Source organism: Chelonoidis abingdonii, chromosome 23 (assembly GCF_003597395.2).
Source record: "Chelonoidis abingdonii isolate Lonesome George chromosome 23, CheloAbing_2.0, whole genome shotgun sequence".
Taxonomy (NCBI): Eukaryota; Metazoa; Chordata; order Testudines; family Testudinidae; genus Chelonoidis; species Chelonoidis abingdonii.
In genome coordinates this window covers 5,676,916-5,698,010 of record NC_133791.1, presented here as the reverse complement: position 1 = coordinate 5,698,010, position 21,095 = coordinate 5,676,916, and the positions used below count along the sequence as shown (strand labels likewise).

General features: G+C 43.0%; 1 protein-coding gene across 2 annotated transcripts in view; it reads left to right on the top strand.

Annotated features, from left to right (window-relative positions):
• The window catches only part of SKI (SKI proto-oncogene), a 153,324-nt gene extending 137,370 nt beyond the window's left edge, over positions 1–15,954 (top strand). Inside the window, exons 4-7 of one of the 2 annotated variants that reach the window (XM_032783557.2) lie at positions 2,376–2,644; positions 3,596–3,897; positions 6,655–6,885; positions 11,006–15,954. In XM_032783557.2, the coding sequence (XP_032639448.1) occupies positions 2,376–2,644; positions 3,596–3,897; positions 6,655–6,885; positions 11,006–11,194 (991 nt within the window). In that variant the 3' untranslated portion in view covers positions 11,195–15,954. The remainder of the gene's footprint in view (positions 1–2,375; positions 2,645–3,595; positions 3,898–6,654; positions 6,886–11,005) is intronic. The other variant, XM_032783558.2, reaches the window with a different exon arrangement.
• The last annotated feature ends 5,141 nt before the right edge of the window (positions 15,955–21,095 follow it).

The window sequence follows — 21,095 nt, the reverse complement described above, 5'->3', positions numbered from 1 at the left end:
CCCAAACTATCCTCTTGGCCAATACCGGTGATTTCATGAGATCAGGGTTGATACACCCTGGGCAAGATGGTGCATGGAAGCATCCACTCCTGCTGCATTTGTTGTTCCTCATTCTATACAGCTCATTTCACATGCCCTTAAGTTATTCTTTTTAAGGCACTCAAGCCACTATCCATGTACTGTATCCATCTGTTAAATTTACTGTCTCTACAATCTTGTCCCTTTGGCAGGCGCTGTTGAAATACACTGAGACAACTATCCCTAGTAATACTCAAACTCCGGCTCGTGGCATCAGTTTGGTTTGTCCGGACATCTTGATTTTGTACTTCCAAACACACACTGTTCTAAACCCGTTTTAGTGAATGTACTAGTATTTCAGAAATTAACAGGCCTTCTGGTTGTTATGGGAATGAACGGAATTGACTTCCAAAGCCATGCCTGTTGCTGCTTTCTTGATGATGATTATTATTACAGCAGCACCAGAGATTGGAGCCCCATGTGTTTGGTGCTGAAAATCCACAGAGAAGAGTCCCTGCCCCAAAGAGCCCACTATCTAAATAGATAAGAAAAACAAGTGGGAGAGGAGACAAAGATGCTGACTCGTGCAGCATATCAGGGGCAGAGCTGGGAATAGACCTCAGGTCTCCAGCATCCTTCCCATTGCTCCCATCCTTCTGGCTTTAAACATTCTGTCCCCCTGCATCAATCCACGATTTATGTCTCCCAGGCCCCCCATTCTACCCCTGTTATTTTTAGGGAAGTTTCAACAGCATTTCTTAGCTAGCCCTGCCACCCCCTCTCCTTTCAGCAGATTCCCCAGTGCCTTAAGTGGTCATTCCAACCTGGTTGCTTAGATTTTTATTTCAGTTGTTTTTCCCCTCCTTTCTGTACAGTTCTCTCATTTTTTGGAATACAGAAGGGTCTGTACATGTACAAACATGCTCAGATCCATGTGAGTCTGCGTGCATATCTATATATGAATGTTGGTTTGGCTGTAACTGCAACAGGGGCTGCCCATGGAAATCTCCATTGACACCTGGAGGTCCAGATTTTCAGAGTGTGTTGAAGTTGTGACTGCAATCTGTGCTTGTGCACAGTGTGTATAAATGTATATCCTATTTGCATGTGTACCCACCTTGTACATGAAAACTTGCTTTTGCATGTACAAATTATCCAGCTGAGGCTTTGACAGCCATCGCTGGAAAGCTGCTGTTATGGACCTGATTCTGCTCTCACATTCGTTTTCATACAAGTGTAGTACTTACTCCTGATTTACACTGGTGCAAGCATGATCAGAATCAGTCCCTGTCTAGGCAGTGGTGGTAGCGCTGCCCTTACTTGAAATTGCCTGACACGTTTCATTATAAGTCCCTGTTTTCAGTTTGTTTAGAACTTTGCCAAACTTGAACTGCTCAGGTTGACAACTTTCATGCCAGTTGTCTGCCTCAAACTGAATTTTTTGGAAAAGTTAGGAAACAGGAACTTTCTGAGAAGAGACTGGGGGAAATACAATATTTTGCTCCTGTTAACAAAACGGCTGTTTAGAATTTTTTTTTTAAGACACTCCAGCACTCTGTGCTTTGAAAAAAGCACTTGGAATTTGGCTGGGTAGTCACCCTGGTTTCAAGCATGTGTCTTGCTGTCCCTGCAAAAATTCATCCAAATTTGACAGTTATAAGCCTCTGAAAAATCTTAGTTTGCACATGCTCGGTAGAGACTTTAACATATAATTAAAGATTGTTTCTCACTGCATAATTGCAAGGGGTCTGAATTAAGGCTACATCGGCAACCTTACCAACATTCTGAGTGCTTGACATTGCAATCTTAATGTTCTTTTAACATAGTTCATTGACTGTAATATAATATATACGCATTCGCATACATGTGATCTGGAAAAATTAATTATGCACTACAGAATTTTGTTGGCACTCTATTGGCTTTTTTCCAGGCTGTGCAATCTCAAAAACTGGAAGGCAGTTGTGGGTGGTTAGATGTAAAAGCACCATATCGTGGAAGAATCCATAAAACTCCAGAGACAGAAATATAGAAACAACATTTAACATAGGGGAGACTTGACGCTCTGGTCTCTTCCATGTTCACAGTATTTAACCTGTAATTCCTGTTGAACTGAGTGGCGGTTACGTGTCTAAATCCTCCTTGCACTTAGAAGAGCATGGAGAACTTAATGGGTGGAGATCATAGGGCCAGATTCTCAGCTAGTGTAAATCAGGGTTGAAATCAGTGCAGTTCCGCTGAGTTACACCAGTGGAGGATTTGGCGTTTTTCAGTCTAAGATGCTAGTTAGGAGGCATTTTGAAGGCAAGAATGGGATTGAATATTTTGCCTTTTTTCTTTGTCTCCCCCTTCCCAAACAGTTTTTACTCCTACAAAAGTTTCGAGAATGCTGTGGCCCCCAACGTGGCTCTTGCGCCTCCTGCTCAGCAGAAGATTATAAGCAATTCCCCATGTGCCACAGTGGTGTCACGGAGCAGTGAGCCAATGAGCAGCCCAGTCCAGCCACGGAAAAGGAAGCTGACTGCAGACAACCCAGCAGTCCCGGACACAGTGACCACTGTCACTGCCACCGAAGAGGACAAAGAGTCAGAAGCAGAGATTGAAGTAGAAACCCGGGAGGAATGTAAGTGTGAGTTACCTGCCTTTTTTTTTTTTTCCTAAAATAATTTTGGTTTGGTTTTCCAGAGGAGTCCAAGGAAGTTAAACTCCAATGGGAGTTGAGCGCCTAATATGATCTAGATACCCAACTCCCCGAGGCCCCTCTGAAAATCCCAGCCTTAAATAATAGTGAGAAACAGAGGCACAAGTCAAAAGTGAAATTTTCACCGAAGGACACCCCCGGTGCACACTCACAGAAAAGCACACGCTTAGATACAGCCACAAAATCTCAAACTTGCATTAAAATGGGTGAACGCACATGCAAATGAGTATACTGTACATCCCATGCCCTCTGGTGTCAAAAAAAGTCTGCTCTGGGATTTGCATGTGCAGTCAGCTATTTTTCCCATGCAAATGGTGGTTTGCGCACACACACACACAGTTTTATTTCAGAGGGAAAATGTGTCCCTAAGTGGTCCATTTTCAAATTCAAGGAATCAACACATACTTATGTATTACCTAAGTCCCACTTCAGCCCTGTTTTGATGGTTTAACTTCAGCGAGGGTAGGATCAGCCCTTAAGCAGTGCACAGGGTTGGTGCTGCACCTCTGCACACAGGTGAATTTCACCCACCAAGACTAGCGGGATATCACTGTCCAGTTCTTCCCCAAAGAACTGGAAATGTTCTCCAGATGGAGAGTGCAGAGAGTTTGCATACAGCCAATGAGCTCAGTGGGCTGAATCCCAAAGTCTGTGCTCAGACAAAACTTCCGCTGGGTTTGATGGGAGCCTTGCAGCCCTGTGCATTGTTTAGATCTATATTTCCATCTTACATCAAGGCATAAAACGTTTCTTTCCTTTCTCCTGTTTGTAAGATTATATGTTGTGTGGCTTCCCTTTTTAAAGGGTCTCATCCCATTGTAACTTATGTTGCTGTGAACGTTTGTTAACCTCAGGATTTTGTTTGTTTTTTTGTTTCAGTCACCTCCTCCCTGTCCTCGCTCTCCTCCCCATCCTTTACTTCATCCAGCTCTGCGAAGGACATGAGCTCACCTAGCATGCAAACCACGGCCACTGTCAGCAACTCCTTTGAAGTTGCCACCCATGCTGAGTCTCACAGCAGCGGATTGGAAGCTGAACTGGAGCATCTAAGGCAGGCCCTGGACAGTGGCCTGGATACTAAAGAAGCCAAAGAGAAATTCCTCCATGAAGTAGTTAAAATGAGAGTGAAGCAGGAGGAGAAGCTAAATGCTGCCTTGCAGGCTAAACGAAGCCTGCACCAGGTAATGATGGATAACAGCTTTCTGTTGTCACTGTCTGCATATTCACCTGCAAGGGGAACCAGTTGGCTAGTCTCGCGTTGAAAGTAATTCACCTGTCTTCCCAGAATGCTAGCAGCATTCCCTGGAGTTCTGGTTCTGAACAGAAAAGGGCCAATGCATGGTATATGGGAGCTTTGGCTATATATCACATGGCCACCTGTCCCTGTTTAAGAAAGAATCCCAAATTTTTAACCAAAACCAAAAACTACATCCCTGTTTCCCTTTGAGAAGCTCGCCAGGCCCAGCCTGTTCACGTTTCTCTCCTCAAAGAGGGGCCTATTGAAAGGTTTTGTCTGTTGGGAAGCATGTAAGATTTCCCCATTGTCCAACCCAGGCACATCTCTGCAGGGCATGGCGTGGCGTCAGCACGCTGGGGAAGGGAGGGAGTTGAGATTGTCAGTCTGTAGTAATTATCTACATTTGTGTGCTAGTAACCAGGGTCCAACCTCCTCTTAGGATACTGCATATGAAGCATAACTAGGTGGTGTTGTACCCCCAGTTCAATGGAGCAGGGATATTGTCTGTAACAATGAGCACCGTGTTATTTTTAGCATAGAGGGCTGGTAGCAGAGACCCTCTTGCTATTTGCCAAAAGCAGGCACACACATTCCTGTCAGCCAATAAGTGCCAGGTTTGGGGGGCCAGTGGCTCATATGTAGACGTGATTTGTTTGCACTAAGCCTTTGCACCAAGACAAAGCAATATTAGAACCTAGGTGCTTTATCACAGTCGCCGTAGTAGGAGAAAGGTGCCTGGGTGAACCTGGTTCATATTTGAACCAAAGTCTGCCCAACCAGTTGGCATTGATTCCTCCATTAAGCCCAGATTTGCAGCCCGTTCTCTCACACAATATACTGCTCCTGTAAGGAAGTCTTCGGTATCACAGGTTGCAAGGTCAGCTTCCATGGGAAGGGACGTCCAGCGCTTTCTGTCAGCCAGAGCTGCTCACTCACTCTGTGTGCCCTAGGGGCAAGCCACTCAATTTCCTTGTGTTTCATTGAAGCCAGCTATGTATAATATAAAAAAGCAAACCTCATTTATGTAAAACAGGTGCTGAACCCAAGTTGAGCTTTACAGGATTAATCAAGCAAAGGAGTGTGTCAGACCGGGAAAGAGGATGGCGTCTGACCCTCAGTTTCCATTTTGGCAGCTCTGGGTTTCCGATTCCACGGAGCTAGGGCGTACGTGCATGTGCGCCCCTCATGTCGAGGTTGAGCTAACAATGGCCTGGCTGGGAAGTGAGATTGTCAAAGGAGTGAATTTCCCATGACCCGAATGCAGTGTGTTACTTACCAGAGACACAGTTGCTGTGAGGGTTTGCCTCTGACAGAGAGGAAGTCCAGCTTCTGGGAGGGGGTGGGAGGAGTCATGTGCTATAGTTCGTTTAATTTAACCCTTTAAAAAGCCAGATCACAGCCAATTTTTGCAAAGAGAAACATAAGTAATTGATGTATAAGTATAAGCATGGCATTAAGATTAGAATATTTGTAATTTGAAAAGCATGTGATACATGAACGTGGACATGTGTCCATAAACTACCAGTTAGCCTTTTCCTCTCCATTTGTTCCCTTTCATTTCCCTCTGGTTTAATTTGATTTCACAGCTCTCGCTTGGATGAGAGTTTTCATGCTAGTCATTCATGCTAAGAACTTCAATGGCAGGAAAGGAAACATTTTCTGAATGAAGCGGAGGTTGGATTTACCTTTGCTTTTACTGCAGGGGTTTCCTAACCATAGCAGGTTCCATTGGCTACTTGGCAGTAGCCCGAGGACTGCACGCAAACATAGATAATACAACAGAGCTGCTTAACGTTAGAAATTTAAAAAAAAAGTAACTTATTTTCACATTCATCATATGTCTCTTCCTGACCAGCTGTGATGGAGCTGCTTGTTGCTCGATTGCAGTAGCTATAGAAAGCGTCTTGGCCAGCTTTGCCCTTCACAAGCAGCACTCACGGGCTCCATTGTCCTCATTTTGTGCAGACCCAATTTCGTGTCTGCAGATAAAGGGCAGCCATTAGAGTTATCTCATTTGATCCTTTTCTCTGAAAGTTGTTTTCAGCCAGTACAGCATTCAGCACTAACAGTGGATGCACCAAAAGAGTGAACTCCAATTCATCTTCATTCAGCCTTAGACAGTAACAGCCATTTTGCTTGAAAGTAAGATGAGAAATTTGGATCAAGCCTGGCTTTTTAAAAGTCCTGAATTTGGGTTCCTTGGGCCCAGGACTTTCATTCTGCCCACTAGAAGGATTGGGTCATTTGCAAAATTTGGAACCAAGTTCAGATTTCAGCCTCCTTTTCTTCCCTCCCCGCCTCCCAAATAAAATAAAATAAAATTAAAATAAAATAAAAAATAAATGCAGTGGTGTTTGAATCTCAGGGTTTGGTTTAGATCCATTTCTCCTTTCCAGTGTCACTTAAGAACATATGAGCAGACCTGTAGTCCCTCTAACCCTGTCTTCTGACAGTGGCCAGTGCCAGGTGCTTCACAGGCAATGAACAGACCAGGGCAAATAGTGAGTGACCCATCCTAGCAGTCAGAGGTTTAGGGAAACCCAGAGCATGGGGCTGCATCTCTGACCATCTTGGCTAATAGCCATTGATGGACCTAACCTCCATGAGCTTCTCATTCTTTTTTTGAGCCCAGTTCCTTGCTGTATTCTTGTATGTGCTGCACCTGTTCCTTTGGCACTCTGTAACTGTTTGTGCCTTCCAGGAGCTGGAGTTCCTGCGTGTGGCTAAGAAGGAGAAGCTGAGAGAGGCAACCGAGGCAAAGCGCAACTTGAGGAAAGAGATTGAACGTCTTAGAGCTGAGAACGAGAAGAAAATGAAAGAAGCCAATGAGTCGCGGATACGACTAAAGCGGGAACTGGAGCAAGCCAGGCAGATCCGGGTGTGTGACAAAGGATGTGAAGCAGGCAGGCTGCGGGCCAAATACTCTGCCCAGGTAAGGCCAGGCCTTTGAGAGCTGCTTGGCATACAAGCTTCCCTGCTCTCCACTTTCTAGGGTTAGTCAGTGCCATCCTTCTTCAGCCTGTATGCCCCTTGACTCCAGTAGGGATATTCTCTGCCTGTCTAGGTATCTACATGGCCCCTCTGTAGTATTTGGGCCATCCTGAGACGTAGGGAAGAATTTTCTCCCATTTTACAGATGGGGAACTGAAGCACAAAGAGGTGACTTGCCAGGGTCACATAGGGAGCGTCTGACAGAGCAGAGATGGACCCAACTCTCGAGGCCCAGTCAGCACTTTATGCACAAGTCCATCTTTCCTTCTCCGGAGTTGGGCCCTCTGCAGACGCTCCCCAGGTCTGAGGAAGGTTACATGACCAAACTAGGTAGCTCAGGCCTTTAACTAGAGGCAGTGCCAAGAATATTTCTTCCAGGTGAAATCCACCCTGTGCAGGGAGCTGGCACTGTGTTTAGTACCATCGCAGTCCCCGTTGAGCCCCATGGGCCATGTGCTGTCCCTCTGCACAGGGGTGATTTCATCTAGTGAGAGTATTAGGCAAAGTCCCATAGCTTTCAGTCACTTTCCGTATAGGATTTCCCTAGTGATCACCTGCAGATTCAGAAGGCTAGGTGTAGCTCAGGCTGCATGGCTGGGCCACACCACTGGGAGGGAGTTTTGCTTATTGCTGTGAGCCAACAGGAGTGTTTCACTTCAAGCTTTTAAATTAAAACACGCACCCCAGCCCCCTCTCATCTTCCCCCAGCCAGATTCTCTTCTAACAAAACAGTCAACAGCTTATTCACACAAACAAAAGCCATGGGCCCCAGGAGCTCAAGCTGTATGTCCTTAAGTCACCTTGTTGTGTCTTGGTCTTGCAGGGCATGTGGAATGCAAGGCCATCCACTGTTCCAAGCCCCCTGAAATGACCCAGCATAACTGGCTGAGCTGAGAGCCGAGTGGCAGCCTCCTGGATTTCCGTGAGAAACACTAGTCAAGAGGAGTCCGCTGCAGTGCTCTTCCCCCCTCCCCTTCCTCTCCCACTGAAACAACCTGATTGGCCCTTAATTCCCTCCCAGTTAAAAGAATGAGGCCCCATAATCCTCGTTAACCCTCTCGCAACCTCACCCTCTCCAAAAAAAACCCAATTAGCCCTTCTCCCCAATTCCCTCCCCTCACCGGCCTCCCCTTACTGCCTTCCAGCCTTATTCAGACGTGCTCCCTCCTTGACTACCTTCTGCTGAACCATCTCCCCCGCTGGTTCCCAGTCCAAGAGTCTGGCTGATAGATGGTTAATAAGGGAGATGGGTCAGAAAGAGCCTAGATCACAGGGAGTTTCTGGCAGGAGGGAGATGGGGCAGGTTTCGGTCCCAATCCAAACAGCTGACTTCCTGCTACGGTTTCTCTCTCCACACTAACTTCCTATATCCCCCCACCCTCCCACCCATCCGTCTCCCAAAACTCCCAGAAAGCAGCCAGTTTTATGTTGTTTTAGCATTGTTTGAGGGAGAATTAATAATGATCTTTGCTAGATCTAGGCCTACAAGGAGCAGAGATACATGTAACATCTATGCAAACACCATACACGTACATGCAGTTGACCTACTAGAGGATTAGGTCATGGATCAACATGGTGTATTCACATTAGTTCATACCTAATGTAGCATGTTGTTACACACACATCCCCTCGTTTGGGGCTGGATTGCAGGTCACATTCTTCCCAAATACCAAAACTTACAACAGCAGCCTTTCAAAGTAAAAAAGAAAAAGCAACACCCTAAATTCGTCTAACCCTGGTTCTCAATAACGGGAAGGGGAGTGGTCCGATTGTACCATTCTAAGACATGCCTAACCCGGAGACGAGAAGCAGGAAATGTGGGCTTCCTCCCTAGCATCTCAGGATGTCTCACTGATAAGAGGTGTCCAGACTAAACATACCCAGACTGAGCTCTGTTGCACTGGGCGTTACCTGCAATTGACTTCCAGTTTAGCAAAAAAAAAAAAAAAAAAGAAAAACCAAGGCACCAGGTCATGCAGATAAACTAAACTCTTTAATTACAGGATAGAGCTTTGCTGAGCTGCAGGTGTGTCCTCTCTTCTATTTTGCTCTGGATGAAAATTTGACTTGTTCCCCCCTTCCACCCCCCATAATACCCCCAGTTGTGGGGTTTTCAGCTACATGAATCTAGCATGAGGGCTAACATTTGCAAAAAGTACCTCAATAACTTAGGAGCCTAATGCTAAAAAGTGACTTAGGCGGCTAAAAATTTTATAGAAAGTCAGTGGACTTACTGCTTTTGAAAATTTTACACTATTTGTCCTTGTGCCTTACTTTGTAGCTGCCAAACTTGCACAGGAAGAGAGGGTGAGCGAGAGAATGTATGTGCGCGTGTGTTTTCATAATTTGTTCTTGATTTCAAAGAAACCACAGTTCTTTTGCCAGATTTAGTCTGTGAACTAGCATCAAACAAGCGTGTGAAGACATAATAAACCCAGGGGTGGGCTTGTTAACAGGAATTTAAAAGAGTTAGGGGCCAATCTCCTAGTGAAAGGCATGGCAAGTTGGGCCCTGAACTCCTGTAGCTTACCCCAGAGGGCCAAATTCAGAGTGGGTGTAAAGATCCTGCACCTGCTGATGACAGGTCTGGTTTCAGCCCCAGGAAGGCAAGGCATTCATTTTCTTGTGAAATGACATGAGGCTGCAGATGTTTTCTGTTACCTCTGCCACTGGGCGAAGTTATAGTTTACAAGTCAGCACAGTCCTCATCCCCATCTACACCCCTGCTGGAGGTTGCACTTGCCATTCAGACTATGGGGCCTGAGTCGGTGAGGAGCTAAGCTCTTCCTGCCGTTTGGGGTTGCTGAGGTTGGTCACAGGTTGTTGCCCGATGCTGGAATATGAGTGTTGGTTCATCTTCCCACTGCAGCATAAGCGGCAAGCCCCAGATTTGAAGTACAACCCCCCCGTCCCTGCCTGCAAGGTGCCAACCCTTCCTCTCTTGTGTAAGGATCCATGGGCTGTTTGGCCAGATTGCTATGGGGGAAGCCCAGCTGCCTTTTCAACATCATTTTATGGCCGAGCAGGCACTTACAGCTTGTGCTGGTCAAAAACTGAGTTTGATCAGCTGCCAGTTTAGCTTTTACCTCAGCACACCAAGGCCTGAAGGGACTGCTATGAGCCTCTAGTCTGACACCTCCCGCACCCCACCCCACCCCACCCCCATGCTGTAGTTCAGGCCTTGGTGCTGCTTCAGCGTAATTCCTGTTTGAGCTAGAGCAGAGCTCTTAGAAAAAACTTCCAATCTTATTTAAAAATTTCCCTGGCTGGAGAATCCACCACACCCTTTGATAAATTGTTCCAGTGGGTAATTTATCCTCCATGTTAAAAATTTAGGCCTTATTTCCAGTCTGAATTTGTCAAAGTAGTTCAAAGAGCTAGACCCTGTGGCTGGGGTCAGGGGAAATTTCAGATGGTCATTTCTTTCCTCCTTCAGCCCCACACCTTGAACCTAGCTGCACCTCTACATTACTAGCCTTGTCTTCCCTTCCTCAAAGTCCCTTTCATTTACCGTAAAAAGTTTAAGGATTCTTGCTTGTCTGTAAGATGAGATCACAGTTGGCCTTTTTGGGGGGCTGTGACCAGCTTGAAGCTCTAGCTGGCCAATGAGAATGCATTTTTGGAGAATCATGCTAATAAACACATGGAAATTAGTCACGTTAGCTGTTTAGGAGGCAGTTACACCCCTGCATATTGCTACCTTAAAAGTCCATGGGCATAAGAACTGCACCTACTTGGTCTTTCCCCTCTCTAACAGTTCTGAGATTCATACCATACCCCTGGTCCACCCTGTCTTGTAATAGTGAAGTGCTTCCAAGAAGGCAAACAGTTCCCATAATGCACATAGTAACTGTACCGGGGGAGGGTAGGAATGATAACATTCCATCCTAGTCCTGCCATTGATCCTCTTATCCCCTGCAGCATGAGGTTACATTACTGTTCTCATAGCCTATATAAATTACATGTGTTATTGGTCTGAAATGATCTAGTTCTTTTCTGAATCCACAAAGACACAATGGAACCAAAATACTTTTTTCCTCCCTCCATTTCCTTTCCTCTAGATTGAGGACCTACAGGTTAAGCTTCAGCATGCCGAGGCTGACAGGGAACAGCTCCGAGCGGACCTGCTGCATGAGAGGGAGGCTCGGGAACACTTGGAAAAAGTGGTCAAGGAACTTCAGGAACAACTGTGGCCTAAATCAAGCAATCATCCCAGCAGTGAGAACACAGCAAACAACACTGAGAATTAACGTCTGATCTATAAACAAAATGACATATATGCACAGTAAGGGAGGATGTGTGGGGTGTGTGTGTACGTGCATGTGTGAGTGGGTGTGTGTTGCGCTGCACACATCTATAAATATGGACTTTATCAGTAGTTGGAGGGCAAATGTTACTCTTTACAACAGAAGCACTGACTTACGCCTCTTTTTTCAATCCATATAGCACAACATCTTACTGTGCCTATACCACACAGAGTGTTTATAAACTAAATACTTTTGAGTCCACTGCAAATTTTCTACTGGCAAACTTCAAGCAAGCAGCATCGTCCAGTTCAAACCAGAGTATAAGGCAAGCAACCATGGCAGTGCTGTGATGTTGTTCTTGTGCTTGCTGGAACACTTTGGAATGTAAAACAAAAAAAAACAACAACAAACTTTTTGTTATAAGCTATTTAAAATGATTACATTATACAGACTTGGTATTAAAACAATTAACAAGATTTTTTTTTAATAAGGAACCTTTAAAAGCAAAACAAACTAATTAAAAAAAACAAACCCTTGATGCACAATTTTTAAATGACTTGTTACAGGCTTTGGGATTCTTATTGTAGAAGCCCTCTGGTGATATTGCCATTTCATCAGCAATTTTCAACCCCTTAGGAAGCCATCACAGTTTTAACATTGTCATGTGGTTCTATGAGAATTTCAGAGTGCTTTTCAAAGTTGATTTTTTTTCTTAGTATGAACGATCCTCGTTTTCCTCTACTAAACCCAGGAAGAAAGGAGGATGGAGGGGAGTGCATGTGTGGGGAGAGTGTATGCTAGAGAGAGATAAATCCAGCCTTATTGACTTCAGTGTTTGTAAATCATGCCATAATTTTTAAAGATATCGGTCATTAACTGATGTGTTCAAAAGACTCACTTCATCCAAGAACACTTCAGTTTTAGGAAAAGAATGGAAGAAGAAAGAAAGTGAATGAACTTAAGTTGGTTGAAAGATAAGCAAAAAAAAAAAACAAAAAAAAAACACAACCTGCATTTTGAAGTCATTCTGAAATCTTTACTTCAGTTTTCCAGAGAACTCATCTTTGTTACACAATCCTTTCATAAATTCAGTATTGATTTACCTACTCGGCATCGTCTGTCAGGATTACTGTGCCCAAGGACAGTGCAACACCAGATACTACAGAAAACTAAGAATGACACTTTTGCTGCTGTGAATAAGGCTACATCTTTTATTTTTTTTAAATAATAGAAATTACTTTAATTTTGGGATCCAAGCCGCAGCCCTGGAATAAAATTGCAGCATTACATCACTTTGTCTTTTTTTATTTTTATTTTTTTTTTTTAAGGAACTGCACTTTGTCAAAAATCTTCCTCTGCATTTTATTCCACAGTTGTAAAGTTTACAGGTTGATTATTCTAGGTTGAACTGTGCTTTAAAGACTTCAAAACATCCACCCGATTCTCCACAGCCTGGCACCTCGTGTCATCATTCACACCCAGGCAAAGTGACTGCAGACCAGGCACTGAGCTACCAAATCAGGATTTTCCATATACATATGCTAGTAGCAGTATTTTATACTCGCTTTGCATGGTTGTACATATCGACAAAGTGGAAGGATGTGGAGATTTGGGCTTTCCCCATGTGTTTGTTATAGATATATATATGCAGTGCTTTACTGAACAAGGGAAATCATTTAATAAAAAACACACATTTCTCAATCTGCATCCAAGTTAAAAGGCATAAGGTAAAAATTGGACCTGGGGCTGCTGATGTGCCTTCCAGCTAATTATTCCTTTCAGCATCTTGTAAAGGAAATGTTGACTTTTTTTCCACAACTTAAAGAAGAAAAGGTAACCTGTGCGTCATTATAAACAGAAGTTATTCTCAGTGAAGCACATTCCTAGTCATCTTTATTTTCTTTTTGGACATTTATGCAAACTGTGTAAGCTTGAAAATTACTTCTCAGTAGACAAAAAGCGGCTGCCAATCCTAAAATTATAGTATTTACTTACAGTGCATTAGAGAGAAATAAAAGATTTTTTAATTTTTTTTAAACAAGAGCTGTTTGCTTGAATCCATTATAATAACCATTGTAACTGTGAGCATTAATGAGAAGTAAAGTTCATATATGTTTTAGGTACAAGAAAGAAGGTATATGAAAGGAATCAAATTATGGGGACAATGCAGAACTGCGGGGAGCAAACAAATTGTTATACCAAGTAAATTACGTGAAATTAAAATTGTCTGTTTAAACAGGGGATTTTGCCCTTGTGTGTTTGGGATGGTGGAGATTGAATTAAGGCAGAAATCTCCTCTTCTAAAGTGCAATGCAAAAGGAACATTGTTTATGCAGGGGTATTTTTTATGTGGTTTGTTGTTTTTTTTTTTTGCTTGTTTGTATTTTTTTCTGCAATTATTAAAAAAATCATATGCATGGAATTAAAATCTCTGCCATATGTATATTCATTAATGGGCATTATTACTGTCTTATGTAAAGGGTTTGTTATGCAATATGCATAAAACTGTTCTCAACCTTATGATTTCCACATCTGTATTTTTCAGTTATTTCTTCAAGGGAAACTAAATAATTTAACTTTAGCTGAGTGTTGCATATTTTAGAAGGTCTCTCATATGCTGTGCCCTATTGCCAGGTCAAGAAATTACACATAGAACAAACCTGTTGTTTTTCACCATGCTGGCTTCTTTGAAGCAGAATGTTTTCATTGTTTTGTCTAACCTTTGAATGTCTCTTTCCTTATGACCTAACAAAAATTTGCAGCATGTTGAAGCCTCTGCCTGTCTCAACCAAGAAAAAACAAACAACCTTCTTACCTGCCGCACCTCATATATTTCATCCTTGTATTTATGCAGCACGTATATTTATTCACTTGCATAACTTCTGTCTGTGTGAAGTTTTTTTCCTCAAAAATGAATGAACTCCGCATTTTTTTTCAGGGAAGGAAAAAATAAGATCGTAAATAGCTTTATCAAGAAACACCAAGGAAGAAAATTCTCCGTATTGAAACTGCATGCCATTAGGTTTTAAAATTTTTGATTTTTCACATGATATGTTATAATAAATCTGTTGAGTGTAATCTCTTGACTGCTAGCTTTACTGTGTTTCAAATTAACATCAAGCACTAAGTAGGATTATTTTAAATTTGAGGAAATAACCTATTAGAAAATCTCTCTAAATTAAGGTTTAAACCCATCCAGGGAAATAAAATTAAGAACCACACCCCTAGTAGTGCAAGAAGACTGTGAGAACAAACTATCTACACCAGCAACTCATTAAATAAGAGAGTTCTGTAAAATGGGATTTGATTTTTTTGGTCATCTTTCCAAAATACATTTTGCTATGAGCAAATAATAGAATTTTGGCATCACTGAAGAGCATGCCCTTTTCTTTTTAACTCAAAACTTCTGTGCAGGGATTATAAATCAGTGTATCGGGGAAAGGGGATATCTGGGTATTTTCAACATCACACAGGCACTTGATTCTAGAAAACTTCTGTTGATAAAGGTGGTAACACTTGTGAGAGAAACTTTTGTGATAGTTGTTTGCAGTGAGGGAGTTCTGTGTGTAATTTCTGCGTATGCAACATTGCACTGAAGTAAATCCCTCATAGATGGGATTGTTCGTACTTTGACCACGGCTGCATTCCATGTGCGCCCAAGTCAGAAGGGTGCCTAGGAATTGTAAGATTGCATCCCCTCCCTTTGTATTAGCCATTTAGTTTCCTTTAAGAAGTTAAAAGGGAGAAGAGGTGTTTTATACAGGCTATTGACTCTCCTTATACTTAAAAAATATATTACCTAGATAATTGTATATTCAGTTTAATTACTCACTGTTTCTATACTGAAAGAAGACTTAATGAAGGGAAGAAAAAAACCAACAGCAATAACATTCGTATCTATGGAGCAGCTAACTAGTATACATAATACTCTGCTTTTCAAACAGAACTAGCCAATGTAAAAAAAATAAAGTAGTAAATTCAACATGTAAATACTTTTTTTTTTCATTTTACACGGTTGTATTATAAGTGTATATGGTGTTTACTTTTTCAAAACTCTTTCTTACCTGGTAGTTGTCTTGTTTTATGAGTTGTGTTTTTAACTAAGAAGAACTTTTGCTGTCTGTTAGGAAAAACAAAACAAAACAAAAAAAAAACTTTGCAAGTTTTCAATGTGGGTTAACTTTTGAACATCATTTGCATTTTATTTGTCCTTATTTTCATTGTAAAGTATTTTATTATTACAAAAAATGATTTTCCCCGTCAGTTCATATGTTTTAGAGGGAAGTTTTGGTTTTTTTAGGTGTTTTTTTGTTTTTAAAAAAAATCAAAAGAATTCACAGAAATGACTCCCCCCCCCCCCCCCCAACTGAGGAAAAAAATCTATACATTTATAATAGCCAATAGCATTTCAGCACATTTTGTTATCCTGGTCTCTCCTATGCTGCTGCTAATGACGATATTATGACTTACTCTACTATTCTAGAACTATTTTTATGTAATTAATGTATGCTTTCTTGTTTATAAATGCCTGATTTAAAAAAAAAATAAGAAAAAAGCTTGGCATATTTATCTATTGCGCTGTGTACCTTGATAGTCCTTTTACATCCCCTTTTCCACATCCCCTCCCCTGAAACAGATAATATTGTAAAATAAAGGACTTTATGAGATTATGTATGAAAATAGCTATGCTTATATACCACAGTGACTGAATGTACAGTGTATAGACGCATTACCTAAAATAAAATTGTTTGTCCAGAAAACAACCATAGATAAGCTATGTTCTTTGAATCTCTCAGTACCAGCATGGCGGCCTAAATTCTCAAGAGTGGCTAAGGCCCAGCTCCTCAAAAGGTATTTATGCACCTAACTCCCATTGGAGCGACTTAACTTGTTAGTTTAAAGAGGCCTAAATTTCAGAAAGTGCTGAGCAGGCAGTGACTGAAAATCAGGCTCCTTTAACATGTTGCCATTTGGGCACCCAAAACCAGGAGTCATTCTTGATAAGTCAGGTCTGTGGGTTTGTCCCCCTCTCTCTCTCTCACACACCAGCACATCATCAAACATTCAGTAGCATTTCCAATCGCTTCTGTCAAAATAATAGTCACCCCAGTCCATCTCTGCTCAAAAATCTGATCCTATTCACCACTCAAGAGCCCCTAGGTTCATATGGGGCATAGTCGCGTATGACACTCCTGTGCAGTAGAGTGAATTTCTATGATGGTAGTGCCAAAGGTCCCAGTGACAGCCCCCTGTTACATTAGGTGCTGTGGAAACATGCTCCAGCCTGGTGAGCATTTACTAAGATTAGTATTCCTACTGTTACCTGTGAGGGATGCAAGGTTTGGGCTCAGCAAAAAATTCCCACTGAATTCAAAGGAAGCAAGATACACATTGAGGAGCAGATCCTTCCATTAGCACAAAGCCACTCCCCTCCTCTAATATTAAAGACGACTCAGGATCATGCCAAAACTAAGGTGATAAGTCCATCTTAAAGGCAAGAGGAGGGAAAGGCTGAGAGAGGGCATGAGGGACTTGAGGCTAGTGCATGACTTGTCGATAAGAGGCTGGGTGTTAATGTGCTCTCAGTAAAAGATGTAGAAGAGAATGAAGGATGTGGAGTTTGCACAGATTGCTGAGTAGCAAATGGAATTTTTCCAGTTAAAAGCTCCAGCCATGCTCAAAATAGGCGATGGGAGAAATTGTAATGAGAACCTTGCTGCACTTAGAACAAACCCTGGTCAACATTGTCCTCACAATCTACACCCCAAAATGCCCCACCACCAGCTCGTAAGAAACTTGACTGACTTCTACTGACATTGCAGAGGGAGTGAATTAAGAGACTACACATCACTGTAATATACCTAGACTCCTAGAACCATAGGGCCAATTTACCCATCCACCCCGCCTCGTTCTGCTGAGGTAGGTAAATGGCATTCCAATGCAGATTGTCTACCGTGTATGGATCTTTCAGAGAAGGATTTAAAATACAGGGTCCTGGCTAGTCCGCATGGTCACTGAAGATACTAGAGTAGGACACTTCCCTGGGCCCCTATGCCAGTTGATTGTTAGATGAAGTAACACCTGTGTATATATCATTGTTAAACCACATTGAGAGTTCCTCTGCATGAAAGCTGGTTCTCCTCTGTTTCCAGACTGGGACTGTAGTGTGGGACAGCCCTCCACTTTAGCACTAAGGGAGGGTGGATTGCTGCCCCCACCATACTGAGACCCCCAATACACATCCATTCCACAATACTGGGCACTCTTGCCCAATGGCTCAGTGCTGTTTTCACTCACTCGCTCGCTCTCTCTGTCCTCTATTTATTATGTGCATGTTACTCTCATTCTGTATTTCAAAAGGCCAGGAAAACCTTTAACACCAGAAACAGGAAGGACATTTTAGGGCAGAGGAGTGCCCAGAATTTGGCACTAAGATTTCTAAGGGTAGAAAATGAGCAGCTGTTTATATTAGCCTTGTAACTGTCTAGGTTAGGAAACAGAAGGATTTAAGAGAAAGCTTGTGTGACATCAGATACTCTGCACACATGAGGGTGGGTTCCTTCAGTTTTCACTTACGCAAATTTAACTATATCATCATTTTGTCCCAGCAGCAAACTGGCTCTGGGGCGGTACAGCAAAGCTTCTATAGGATTTCTGGAACTATAACTCCCTGCCCACAATGGCCAGTGTTCCCAAAGACTTCAGCATTTTCCCCTGAATAAAACTACAGGGGAGTCACATCTTATGCGGGGGTTAGGTGCTGAAGTCAGCGCGTAAGGTAAAAATCACGTATAGTCAAATGCTCATTGAGTGGAATGGCAGGCGGAAAAGCTTGCACTACAAGTACAGTATCTAAATTGTTATTTCTCTTTTTTTGTTTTGCTGAGCATGTACAGTTAAAATCGTGTAAGTTAAATGTGCCTATGATGTGACTCCACTGTAATGTCTGACAGAGTCTAGCTTACCCACTGCATAACCATAATCAGCATCCTCCATCACTCTTTTCACTGATGGGGAGGAGGAAAGGAAAGAGAATTAGGGGGTTTGAAATGCACTAGGAGGGAAAGACTTGTTAGAAGGCTCACTCACAGAGATACATCTGGAATTTTCAAAGGTGGCCAACTCCCATATTTTCAGGCAACTCCATGCCTTTGTCGGGCGGGCCCTTTCTGTGGTGTATGCAGATTTAAAAATGGCCTGCAACCCCTGTCCTGCTAGGCAGGCGTTCTTTCCTCTCCCCTAGTCCTGCTAGCCCAGATTTAAGCTGCAGCACATGTAACTAGGCAACTCATCATAGCCAGAAAGATCTATGGCCTGGTTCTATTGTGCTGTGCATTCTCGCCACTAAAAAAAAAAAAAAAAAGAAAAAAAAATCAAGCCCTAATGGATTCTCACCAGGTTCCAAGCTTGTTTGTTCCTGAACATCCATCAGCTGATAGCATTGGGTCTCAGGTGACCTGGCTTCTGTTCACAGTTCAGCTACTGGCCTCTTGGGTTCTTTCAGTATACGGTTTCTATACTGCGCCTCAGCTTCCTCATCTGGAAAGTGGGGATAAAAAATAGTGTAAAGAACTTCATGTGTCATTATATAATGCCTGCATCTGTAATTTTCAGTCCATGCATCTGAAGAAATGAGGTTTTTTTACCCATGAAAGCTTATGCCCAAATAAATCTGTTAGTCTTTAAGGTGCCACTGGACTCATTTTTGTGGATACAGACTAACACAGCTAACTCTTGATACTATATACGAGCTAACAATTATTATTGCTATGCCCGTGTGCCTCAGGCACACTATATTACCCCCATTCCCATGCTATGACCGTCAATGTATACAGTGTTAGCACTACATTGTTTGTGTGTGTTCCAGCCCTCTGAAAACACAATGCATTTAAACACACTGAACCCTAAACGCTGCCTTTGACTAGGATCTCGTACTTTCTGCCCCATTATTAATTGCTTTCATGTGTAAGTACTGCAGCTAGATGGTTTAGGTTGATTAAAAATGGTGAAATTAGATACTAGTGTAATCAAAGAGCATTCCAGTTCTAGGCCACCTACACAAGTCAGAAAGTAAGAGAGAGACAGACAGACACACCCCTATGCCTGATTTATGAGCCAGCTCTTCAGGTGAGCGCAGTGCCCAGTTAGGTACCAAAATAAGTGGCTAAATTGGGTGCTGAGCGCTTTTGAAAAACTGTGCCCAGTTGTGGGTGCTGATCATTTGAAAGCTTTAGCTAGCTAAATTCCACACTATATGAGCCCCACACAGTCTTAATGTAGTTATCCTACCTGCACCCCTATGACAGAGGGTAGGACTCCTATCCCCATGTCACAGAAGGGAATGAGGCCCAGCCAGGGAATAAGTTATTTGCCCAAGGTCACTCAAGGAGTCTGTGGCAGAGCAGAGAATCAAAACTAGGTCTCCCATGGCCCTGGCTAATGGCTACACTGCAAAAAGCAAGCCTCAGAGTCCAGATCAACTGAGGCAGGCTCACAGACCTCATGCTACGGGGCTAAAAACAGCAGCGTAGCCATTTGGGTTCAGGCTGCAGCCTGGGCTCTGAATCCCAGCAAACACTCCAGCCTGAGAGGGAATGCCTACACTGCTATCTGTAGCCCTGTAGCACAGTGGTTCTCAACCAGGGGTCTTGGACCCTCAGATTTCAAGGGGGGAGAAACTGCCAAGCAGGGCCAGTGTAAGACTTGCTAGGGGCCAGCGCTGACTGTAGCTTTGCCAGGGCCCTGTGGCATAGCGCCCCAGGCGACTGCCCTGTTTGCTACCCCCTAACGCCAGCCCTGGCTTTTATATGCAGAAACACAGTTCCTGTGGCACAGGTGGGCTGTGGAGTTTTTAATAGCATGTTGGTGGGGCCTCAAAAAGAAAAAAGTTAAGCACCTGCTGCATTTGGTCTCTTTGGGCATACCAGAAATCTGCATGCACACTCGTGTGTTCTAAGACGCACACACTCAGAGACAACACAGGGTTTAGCATTATTGCAGTACCTTCTCTGTGTCGTATCCCAGACTGCTTAGCAACAGGCTTCTACAGGCACCATGCAGACACAGACAATTGTTTAGCCCTCTGACAATATCACGTAGGGGGGAAAACACACACATGCAATTACTTTAGCAGCAATTTCCCTGTGAAAAAGTAAGTCAATTTTCTGTTGAAAAGCAAGAAAGAAATAAAAAACAGAAAGAGGAGGATGGAAACATACGTTAAAGTAATTTGTGGCAACTCTTATGTTTTTTCTGAGAAATGGCAGCAGAATTTCCATAGCACTGGGCCATTTCTTAGCAGATCCTTGCAAAACACTGGAAAAGCCAGAAAAGGATCAGCAGGATGGGTTTGGTTTTTTCGCTTTTGGTTTTGTTTTTATTCTACCTTGTATTTCTGACTCATCCTTTTGTTTGTTCCTATTCCCTCCCCACACATCCTGGCTGGTAGCAGTGGGCATAACTGGCTTGGGCTAAGTAAACTGGTGAACACTCCTGTGGAGAGTGGAACTCCCCACAAGGTATGGGACAGCAGTGCTGGCATAAGGGGACCAACCACACCATGAGCCCATGCATAGAGCATTCACTTGACTTTTTGTTTGTTTGTTTTTTGGTGGTGGTAATAGAAAGAGAGAGAGTCAAACTTCCCACACACACTGCCTCCCACCAGCATGGTGGAGCAAAGCATCTCTTTTGTCTATGGCACATTCTATCCTGCACGGTCTGCTGAGATTCCCAACACAGTTATGGTGGTGATTTTTTAGCAACAGGGATATGTGTCTAGTGGGAACTGTTCTGAACCCTGCAAACTGATTTCACTTTGCCCATCAACTTTTGGCATCAACTTTTGCTCATAGCTAGAGTTGGATCCAAACCAATGACCAAGCAGTGAAAGACCCAGTCCCCC